The sequence below is a fragment of the Notothenia coriiceps genome, unplaced genomic scaffold, assembly GCF_000735185.1.
Source record: "Notothenia coriiceps isolate Sejong01 unplaced genomic scaffold, NC01 NC01_scaffold00012796, whole genome shotgun sequence".
In the NCBI taxonomy this organism is placed as follows: Eukaryota; Metazoa; Chordata; class Actinopteri; order Perciformes; family Nototheniidae; genus Notothenia; species Notothenia coriiceps.
In genome coordinates, this window is record NW_011345497.1 from 624 (window position 1) to 12,077 (window position 11,454).

Sequence of the window (11,454 nt, forward strand, 5' to 3'; positions counted from 1 at the left end):
TTCTCATTTTGTCTCTCATAGTTGAGGTATACCTAGGATGAAAATTACAGGCCTCTCTCATCTTTTTAAGTGGGAGAACTTGCACAATTGGTGGGCTGACTAAATACTTTTTTGCCCCACTGTATCTATTCACCGTAAAACAAATATGTAATATTATTACAATATTTGTTAAATATGGAGCTACAGCCTGGGTCTATTAAAAGTTCGCAAAGTCCACCTACCAGCGCAGCTTGATGCTCATGAATCATGATGAAATCTGTGGAACAGCTTGCAAACACTGACACTCTTGTCCCGTCTCTGCGAGAGGGAACAGATTGCTGCATCGTCTTCGTAGGGAATATGCTGTCAGAAAAACAGCATATGGAAAAGAATGCCCTGTTGCATGGTCTGGTGCCCCCCGCCCCCCCTCCCTTGTGTGTGTGTTTTGCTGATTGCTTTTTACAGATACTGTATGCAGAGTTTATGGTATTTGTGAAAAATCAGCCCTGAATACTGACTGGCAGGTAACCTGGTGTTTGAAAGATTTCACCTGAGGCAGGAATGAAATCTTAAACTACTTATTTCCTTTGCTCATACCAGAAACCTATACCTAACTTTTTAGAATACATAACTCCCTTTTTAATTCAAACATTGAAGTATAAGCATGGCATAATTATTGTTACGCGACAAACCCTCCAAATCCCCACATTTCCTCCAACAACAAAGTCAGCAATAGGGCTGATTTCACACAAAACCACACGTTTTCCCCTATGTTGTATGGTACTGCCATGCATTTGCTGTTTGCTCTTTGACCCCTGTGATGTCACTTCCTTCCAGCACCAAGATAGAGAAGGAGAAGAAGGAGCACGCGAGGCAGCACGGGATGATCAGGACGGAAATCAGCGGCGCAGAAATCGCTGAGGAGATGGAGAAGGAGAGGAGATTCTTCCAGCTGCAGATGTGTGAGGTGAGTCTGACTAATTACCGCAACGACCTGTCAAACCTAGAAGAAGTTTGTGTAGTTCCTAATGTGTATACACTTTTGAAATACAAATCTTAGATTACATTTATGACGTGTGTGTGGTCTGGACCTCTGTGATGTTTGACTTTTAATGAAGCTTCACTTGAAACATGTAGACTTCTTCTTTGAAGCGTCTGCATATGAGATGAAAGGGATGAATAATGTTTGAAATGGAGCTGCCTTTCCCTCCGACTGAACCTGGCCTCAATCTGAATCTGTATTCCATGTGTTTACAGTATCTCCTCAAAGTCAATGAGATCAAAATCAAGAAGGGAGTGGACCTGCTGCAGAACCTCATCAAGTACTTCCACGCACAGTGCAAGTAAGACAGAGACATCTTGCAGGGAAATGGGATCAGTTGCATACAAAGTTATTAAACTAACATGTCTCCTGTTCAGTTTCTTTCAGGATGGTCTAAAAGCTGTGGACAACCTAAAACCTTCCATAGAAAAACTGGCCACAGATCTGCACACGGTGAGAAAAACGTCCATTCTTTCACCTTCTTTCTTTCGCTTGTCTCCCTTTCCTCTGTTTTCGGATTACTTGCACGTTGGTCTGGAAAAAATAATCTTGCATTATTTTATTGTTTCGGGTCTTGTTGCATTGTTGGAGGAGCCTGGGAATTAAGATGTGCTTTGCCATATCTACACTGTAGCTACTGTCCTTATGACAATAAAGCCTTCTGAATCTTGAAATGTTTTCTTCTTCATGACAGATAAAGCAGGTGCAGGACGAGGAGAGGAAACAGCTGACTCAGCTACGAGACGTCCTGAAGACAGCACTGCAGGTGGAGCAGAAAGAGGTAACACACACTCACGAACACGTAGCACTGAGGGTCTTTTGAACATCAAATAACAATATGTCAGTCAATTTAGTTTTCTTAATTTTATATATAGTTTAAAATCTGATTATGATTAGTATATACAGTTCTCAAAACTATTATCTTCCAGCCCTTTTTAGACTGATGGTCTGTGGTAGAAGTGAAATCTGAGTTGATTCCCATTTGCTTTATACATGCATTGCTTTGATCAATGTTCCACTCCACATGACTGAGTGGAAATGATTTGTAACTTATACCAGCCTTTTGCTTAGCGAGCCTTTTAAATAAGCTGCAGACTGCAGCAGCTCCTGGTCTCACCTGAAGGTTGTTTTCTCCTTTCCTCCGCTGCCTTCGTCTTTTGTGAAACAAGTCTAGGAGAGTAAGTGCATTTCATGGAAAAACATTTCTGTGGTTGTGTGCATTCTGTTTCCATTGTGTTGTGTTGCTTCTGTTGTTGTGCTAGATTGATATTTGTTATGTTCTTTTTAAAGCCGCATATGTTTCAGTGCTTTTTTATTTTAAATCACTTTTCAATGAGAAAAGCTTAAGCTGCATTCCTGCTCCTGCAAGATTATCCTGTTGGCTGTGTGTGTCTGCTGATAACAGCACACACCAATAGAATCATTAAAGCCACATTAACGGCTGCCTTCTGAAGTCTGTTCCCCGTAGTGTTTCCAGACAGGAAATGACTTCACTCGTACAAAAAGCTGGCCTTTGTTTGGACCTTCTTTTACATTTGTGTGTTGTCACATTGCACTCAAACCTGAATATAAAGTTAAATGCAATCAAGTGTAATCTGTTCAAACTGCATGCAGGCTTACGATCAAAATGGGATTTGTAATTCTATCCTGGAAGCTTTTAGCAAACTGTTGTCGCAGATTTAGATTCAGAGGTGTAAAAGCTCCTATTATTGTCTCATCCCCATGTGTACAAAATCATTCAGGCTGACAGCCATCTTTTGTTGTTCTTACTCGCTTCTAAATTCTCAGAGGAGCCGGAGACTCTGCGTCAGAGATTAAATCAGAGCCATTTACCGCTTCAGTGGCTCCTATAGACGGCAATTTGAATGTGCGAATCCTTCATGTAGCGCCTGCTTTTTATTTAGTTTTCTTTGTTTGTTTATAGGCATTGATTTATTGTGTGTGTTTCTTTGTGTTTGCTTTCCCAGGATTCACAGGTGCGGCAGAGCACCACCTACAGCCTGCACCAGCCTCAGGGCAACAAGGAGCACGGCACGGAGCGCAGCGGCTGCCTCTACAAGAAGAGTGACGGGTGAGTCCGTCAAATTAGCTCAAATGATCAGCTGTGGTTGTGTAGGGGGTTAAAAACACAATTGTTGTAAAGTAAGTTCCCATTGTGTGTTGAGTTCTAAATGTGTTATAATATATTAAAAATAATATAACAAAGCGAAACAAAGATTTGAACTTATTTCAAATAAACAATAATGTATCTATTTCAACTTGCTGGTTACCTTCTCATTTACTCAACTAGTTGTTAATGACACATCACAATGTATCTGAGCCCAGGGTGATATCTTTTTAATTGCTTGTTTTAAATATTAATAATATAAAATCAAAAAAACAAGAAAAAACAGACAATCATCAAATCCTCTTTTTGGAAAAGCTGGTGATTTTGAAAAACCACAAGAGAATATTCATTCTCTGTGGATCAATGCATCAGCTGCTTGTTTCAGGTGATCTCACTTGTTGTTTAAATGATAGATGTGAATACACTGCTCAGTCTGTGTGTCATAACTAATGCATCTACTCTGTATCATAACATGCGATCATATTAAATATGTTATCATAAGTGTCTGCTATGTGAGTTTAGTGTATGTGACTTCTTACCTCTGCTGTCTGTGTGTCACAGGTTGAGGAAAGTGTGGCAGAAGAGAAAGTGCACAGCGAAGAACGGCTACCTCACCATCTCACACGGCACAGTGAGTACAACACTTTCAGTTCTATGTGTGTGTCCTCGTTCAAACAAATACACACATCACACTTCATTTAGTCACACACATTCAAGTGTCCTTTTCTGGTAGGCAATCATTATCTTCACCCATTAAACATGAATTCATTAACAGCAGAGAGTTCTCATTTCTTCTCTCATTGCCGAGCCTCTCGTTTGTTCCCATATAAAGATTGAGCTCCTTGAAGCAGCTCCTCTCACACGCTGCTCTTATCAGATGTTTCACTTGGCTGCAGCTGCAGTCAGATATGGTTTAAAAACAACACTCTCACTCATTTACAATGTTATCATTACCCTCCCCCCATCTCTCTCTCCGTCAGGCTAACCGGCCACCAGCTAAACTCAACCTGCTCACCTGCCAGGTCAAACACAATCCTGAAGAGAAGAGAAGCTTCGACCTCATATCACGTAAGTTCAGGCGTCTCTCTCTTGGCTTTTTTCACATGTTGCCGTCCTGCTCTCACGGTTTTCATAATCTGTATACGTAGCATTTCAATGCCATATTTTAATTAGCTCCATTCATCCAGGCTGCAGCTGACCAAGGCTTGTTGTGCAGCAGTGTGGATTATTTTCTATTGAGCAAACGGCAGAAAGCCACAGATAAGCGTTTTCAAAATGTACACATCCCGCAAATCTCAGTGTAACATTTAGCCGTGAACTTGGAATTTAATAACAAAACATAAAAAAGCTAGATTGTTTTGTAAATTGACAGAAGATAATTCAGCAACTGTTTTCCTTTTCAGTCCTTTTGAATTTGGCCAGTTTTTCCACAAGTAAGAGATAGTGGCATTGAGCGCGAGAGGCAACGATTCAGCTTCGGTGTAAATTATTTAGGTTGCTTTGGAAACAGAGATTTAAAAATAGTCCTCCCAGGTTATTAGTATTCACATCTGAAGACAGAGAAAAGCGCTAAAAAAGTGATTTACTGTTTTCAGTTGAGCAGGACACTTTAGTGGCTCTGAGATCTTCCCTGTGTTTCCACGGTTTCCACCTCTCTTTAGTTCATGTTGTCCTCTCTTTCCTCTCCCAAATCTCTCTGCTGTTGTGTCATCCGTTTCCTTCTTGTTTCAGACGACAGAACGTATCACTTTCAGGCCGAGGACGACCAGGACTGTCAGATGTGAGTGCCTGTTCCTTCCTTCTGTGTGTGTGTGTGTGTGTGTGTGTGTGTGTGTGTGTGTGTGTGTGTGTGTGTGTCAGAGAGAGAGATGGAAAATATGTTTGCCCTGTTCACACCGATCTGTTTGTGTGGGAGTGCATTAACATCTATGTGGGCTGGAAGGGAGGCTGAATATGCAAAACAGTTGGAACAAAGGCTAATAACTCTGGAGCTGCTGTGCAAAAAGATGGCACATTTCCTTGACTTGTGTGGAAGCCAAAAAGAGATTTTTGAATCGTTTGCAGGAGGAACATAGGTTTCTTTAGTTTAGAGCGCTTATCTGAATCCTAAGGAGAGATCTGGGGTTTCAATGGCAAACTGTAAGAGATGAGTTTGAAACTAGTTTGCCTTCACACTTGCAATGCTTCACTTTCAGTTAATCTGTTATCCTGTTAAATACGTTTAAGTAATGCCAAAGATAATATAATACTCAGCCAAAAAGACTGATAAAAAAGTATTAAATTGAAGCGTCTATAGCAAAATTGTCGGGATAACAAGGACAAATGGAATGAAGGTGATAACGTTAATAATTGGAAGGAATTTAAGGGTTTGATTTTGAATTATTAACTCAAGGGAGCAAATTAAGTAATTAAAAAAACGAAAAATACAAAATTAAGGACATGATAATGGATATGGAGTGCACAAAATAATAATTTGAGGGGAGGATTTGTAGTTAAACTGCACAATGTGATAAACTACCTTGCTCCTTTTTAAAAGCAAAAAATCCAGTCATTGTTTTCACTGTCGCCTTTAAAATACCTTTGCTATTTTCAGAATTATTTCCCCAGTCATTCAGTGGAGGAATGCGTTGATGCCATTTTTGGATATGTGTGAGCTAAAAATGTCGGGGTATGTTGCATTTTGTGAGAGTAGGCTATGTGAAGAGAAATCTGTGCGTCTGGGCTTTTCTAGAATACATACAACATGGTATAATAATGTGTGTGTGTGTGTGTGTGTGTGTGTGTGTGTGTGTGTGTGTGTGTGTGTGTGTGTGTGTGTGTGTGTGTGTGTGTGTGTGTGTGTGTGACTTTGTTTATTTCGGTAGTGGAAGGTTGCTGGCAGTAAAGGGATTTGAAAAGTGCGATTTTGAACTTCTTCATGTTAGAAGTCAGTTTGATCAATGTCTGCTGCAGCGCTCACTAGCTTCAGGGCACAGTGAACTACTGATAAATGAATTCCACTGTGTGAGTCCATGGACTGATGTGTAGGTGTACAGTGAGTAAAATAGAACAAAAGCTAATCTAAAGTGTGTGTCTGCATGTGCGCGTGTACAAATACAATGATATCTGCATACTGTATCTTTTGAATGTGGAAAAGGTGTGGGTGTTGTGTATCTGGGAGCTACTGCATTCGTCTGTTTGCAGTGTTCTCTGATTGAATCATTCAAAGCCTCTAATTAGTATCATCTTACTCGCAGCGGCTAACAAAGACACCAATGAGTCTCTGGACTTTATCAACCAGTCGAGCCACGCAGTCGGCTGGCAGTCAGGCCTCAGTGCCCAGCCGGGCCCTGGAGCCCAGCGGCCTGCAGAGGAACCCATGTGCACAAAACCTTTTAGAGCTCCAGCAATCCGATTAAGGCTGCTCTGTTTTCTGCAGCACTGTTGATGCTGAGATAAGTGTTCTAGTGGGCTCCTCCTCAGATCAACTCTGAAAGCACTATTTCATTAAACCAAGAACTCACATTTCCGAATAGACCATTTTGGGTTTCTTCATACCTTTTTAGGAGCGAAGCATGACTACGTGCGCACATCCACTGCCATCAAGACATTTTATAATGATGCTGGGTAAAAGTGACTAAGCCGCTGCTGACGGAGTGAGTGGTAGATGATGAATAGGCAGGGAAAAGATAAGTTTTTGTTTTTACACATTTGATTTGCAGAAATAGATTGTTACTTTTTGTATTCTTTCTCTGTGTGTTTATGATTGTGTGGTATTTCAAAGACAGGTATACAACTTGAAAAGCCTCCATATTTATCTCTAAGTGTTCTGGCACAGCGTCAGTGGGATGATGGATGATGGCTTCATCGGTGGCCAATTCTCTGAAGTTGTGGTTTGAGCGCTGGACGGAAAAACAAGATTACGTTTAATGGACATTCACTCGCATCCAGAATTAACTGCAGGCTAAACACATACAGCTGCGTGAAACGGAGCGTCCAACAAACCGATTCTGTATCCAGTGTTTAAAAAGTAGATAAGAAACATGCGTCTAAATGAAATCACTCGCTAATTGTACAATAAAATCTCCAGTGAATATTAGTTTTATTGAGCGATGAGCAACATAGCCTGAACCGTCAGCTGAATTAAATAAAATAGATTTAATCGTCAATTGAGAATTTTTTCAAATATCTGTTTCATATTTTTAACCTCAGAGAATTGTATTCAAACAAAGGTACCCCTGTTACCATATTGTGACCTTGATTGGAACTGAGGTGTGTTTTATATTATATCTTACTCTTTAAAGAGGACTCTATTCTTTTAATATTTGCTTCAATTTAACACTTCAATTTAAAATGAAACTGTTTTTTTTTTCTAAAAAGTGTTTGTAAGAAAGTACATTTTAGAAGAGCATATTGAAAAATCTTTGAGAACATGGAATGCTGGTTAAGTGACAGAAACGCCTTGATTATGCATCAAATTAAATGAATAGCTGAAACAGGCAATAATTGCTTCTGATAATTACTGGGCTCTGCAGGTAACTTCTTAATTAACACTACGTTAATCTAACTCCTTAGTATTCTGCAAAAAAAACTTTTTATAAAGTTATATCTGAAAAGACTTTAGTCTTAGTGTTGTTTTTGACCCTCCCTTATTCCACAGCAATGTTACCAATCACTATACACAACTGCTGCTTTGAATTGTAAGTGTGTGAGCAAGTGTATTGACTTAATGATAAGGTTTCAAGCCAGTTAAGCCACTAAATATGTATGCAGAGCCCGTTACAGCTCCCTATCCCCATCAGAGTCTGACCTTTAGCATGGCCTGTTCCTGTATAGTTTCCCTCAGGGTGCGAGGTTGTGGGCAGAGCTCGGCTATATACAGTAGAAGTACTCTGTAGGATCAATAGCTCTCTTTAAAGCTGTTCCCTAACACACCTGCAGTACCCGGGGTGGCCTTTTTGACACAGAGATAAAGAGAAAACACTCCCCTGGCTGCTAGTGTCTGCCCATCTCCGCCTGTCCCTGCTTTTGCCTTCTCCTCCTCCTCTTCCTCCCCAATCTGCGCAGAGGAAGACGGATAATCAAACTCACATGACAGAAGGGGAAGTATTGCTAATATCTTCACGATCCACAACAATATTGTCGTGACTTAACCTTTCCTTAAAGGCGAGGAATGAAATCCCCCCTATCCATCCACGCCGCGGTGTGCTGAGACAGCTGAAAGAGCTGAAGGGCGGGGCCCATGTATATTTACTAACTCTCTGCTCCATTAATCAAAAGACACAGCATGTTGGCTCCACCTGTCTCTCAGTGTCCTCTCACATTCCCAGGCCACTTCCTCTCCCCCGACCACTCCATGGTCCCTTACACTTGATATGTGCATGTTTAAAGAGAGTGCTCTCCTCTCTATATTCTGTGACTATTTTCTGTCCCTGGTCTTTTCTTGCTGACTCCAATCTGCCACCTTTCACTGTCTTTTTCTTCCCTTTCATTATCTCCATTTATTGTCCAACTCCTGTATGCAATTGTCCAATGCCCCTGGAACAGTAGTAGTGTTTAGTATGAGTGTGCTGTCCAAGCAGGTTAGAGAGGGTAATTTGAGCCTCTGAGGGTGCTCTGGGGCTTGGATCTAGTTTTGGAAGGTGTGCTGACAGTCAGCAATCCGGCACTGATCACACCAAAGTCACACGGATCGGTAAGACGTGTAAAGTCCTGGTGGGAAAAGGGTAAGTGTAAATGAGTTAAGGATAGAGTGCAGTGAAAGAACTGATTGTAGTTTTATCCACATAGACAGAGTCGACAGAGATGTCATTTACCACCGAGGGCCATGTTAGCTTTTCAGCTAAAGTCCATTTGCACCTGACACGATAGGAGAGCGAGCTTTCTGCCTGAATCCCCATGTGAAGGATAAAGGTTATATTTTGTGTGCTATGTGTGTGTGGGAGGAGGGCAGTGAGAGCATATTTATAAGACAAATATTTCTAATCGGATCTGCAGTTTGAATATGTTTTAAGAGAGAATGGTATGTATCAGCTAAGGGCCTTGTTTCAACATCACAATTGACACAATTTCGAAACAACACACAAATACACACAGAGAGAAAGAGTTGGAGTTGGAGTTTGAGTGGAGTAGACAAGCGTCTGGTATAGAAGCAGTTTTAATATGTTAGCCTGTCTCCCTGCTGGCCTCCCCTCCCCCTTTCAGGGACGGCACTAATGCCATTAAGTGTGGGACAGATCTGTTCCATGTCTGCAGGCCTGCCAGTCTACTGGTCTGCCCCGAGACCACTCTCCATCTAATCCTATCCTCTCTCTTGCTCTATCCTCCGCCTCCCCTCCACGCCAGAGACAGGAAGAGGCGGCTGGGAGAAAAATCTAATAAATAAATGAGAGGATGCAAGAGGAAAAAAAATATATAAATTAAGTTCTCCGTTCTCGTAAATCATGTTGCCAACTTCCAGTAGACAGGAGGGCGGAGCTTATGGGAGAGAGAGAGGGAGACCATAGGAGGAAGAAGGAGGGAGAGGCAGGGGGAGAGAGAGATCACAAGAGGGAGAAAACAGAGAGAGAGTGCGGGAAGCATTTCTGTTCCACCCTCAACCTAGGCTCAGCTCTGGAGACTTGGCGGCGAGGTGTTTTTAATTGATTTTTGATTAGATAGACATGAGGACGGGGGGGTGTCCATTAGCATGTGGGGAATGAACCTCTGAGAGGAAGTGAGTGAGAGAGGACACTGAAAGAGAGAGAGAGAGAGAGAGATAAGAAGAGAATAATTGTCAGAGACACTGTGGAGGGAATGACAAGTAAATAAATACAAAATGCATATTTAATAAGTACCGATGGGAAAGAAAATGTTCCTATAATTCAAAGTGCGTTGCAGCTTAATTGACTAAATTATCTGCTTTAATTATACTTGATTACCCATGGGTGTCAGGTTTTCACTGATATTTAACATTTTCAAACCTGGAGTTGAATCAGGCCAGGTACATAAACCAGAATTTACTTTAGGATTATCCTGATAACTTTACAAAATGCAGGTTATTTTTATTCTCTTCGGCCCTTCCTTCTAAGAGATGAAGAGTCCTTGTTATTTCTCATTTATGTTATACATTCAAGTAAACATATATGTATACATTATGTAACCAGCCAGTGGCAACACCCACCTGTTTTCCTGCATTTAGAGAGGATGTGGTGGATATTTAAATTCAAGTTCACCGAGAAGGCTCCATGACTCCTGGTGTCCGAGAGCTTCACGGATAGAGTTACATTAACCATTGTTGATCCAGAGCGGACTTGACAGGTAGTGAGTCTGTGAGTCCAGCTAACCATGCTAATCATCGGATACGAGTCATCATATAACAGGGAGATCCGTGGGGAATTGTGGGATAATTATATCCGATAGTAGGAACGGATTTTCTTTTCAAAAAATAAAATGAGATTAACAATAAAAAACAAATGTAACCAAGAATGTATTGCAAGTGAGTGCATTGGGCATGGCCTATGTTTAAACAAAAAAAACTAATTCTCGTATAAATCAAAAATGGATTTTAGCAACAAAAGAAAACCATCAACAATTCAATACCATATACAGTGGGGCAAAAAAGTATTTAGTCAGCCACCAATTGTGCAAGTTCTCCCACTTAAAAAGATGAGAGAGGCCTGTAATTTTCATCCTAGGTATTCCTCAACTATTAGAGACAAAATGAGAAAAAAAAATCCAGAAAATCACATGGTCTGATTTTTAAAGAATTTATTTGTAAATTATGGTGGAAAATAAGTATTTGGTCAATAACAAAAGTTCATCTCAATACTTTGTTATATACCCTTTGTTGGCAATGACAGAGGTCAAACGTTTTCTGTAAGTCTTCACAAGGTTTTCACACACTGTTGCTGGTATTTTGGCCCATTCCTCCATGCAGATCTCCTCTAGAGCAGTGATGTTTTGGGGCTGTCGCTGGGCAACACGGACTTTCAACTCCCTCCAAAGATTTTCTATGGGGTTGAGATCTGGAGACTTGCTAGACTACTCCAGGACCTTGAAATGCTTCTTACGAAGCCACTCCTTTTTCGTTTCATCTTCAATGCCCTTGCTGATGGAAGGAGGTTGTCACTCAAAATCTCATGATACATGGCCCCATTCATTCTTTCCTTTACACGGATCAGTCGTCCTGGTCCCTTTGCAGAAAAACAGCCCCAAAGCAGGATGTTTCCACCCCCATGTTTCACAGTAGGTATGGTGTTCTTTGGATGCAACTCAGCATTCTTTCTCCTCCAAACACGTCTAGTTGAGTTTTTACCAAAAAGTTCTATTTTGGTTTCATCTGACCATATGACATTCTCCCAATCCT

General features: G+C 41.0%; 1 protein-coding gene across 1 annotated transcript; it reads left to right on the top strand.

The window, feature by feature from the left end:
* Window positions 1-816: 816 nt before the first annotated feature.
* LOC104947598 (arf-GAP with SH3 domain, ANK repeat and PH domain-containing protein 2-like) lies at window positions 817-4,912 on the top strand (the record flags this gene model as incomplete). The annotated part of the gene is made up of 8 exons (XM_010773646.1): window positions 817-946; window positions 1,237-1,322; window positions 1,399-1,474; window positions 1,716-1,802; window positions 2,989-3,092; window positions 3,690-3,759; window positions 4,109-4,196; window positions 4,860-4,912. Coding segments are annotated over 8 exons (694 nt in total), but the record flags the coding sequence as incomplete, so codon positions are not given.
* Window positions 4,913-11,454: the final 6,542 nt, after the last annotated feature.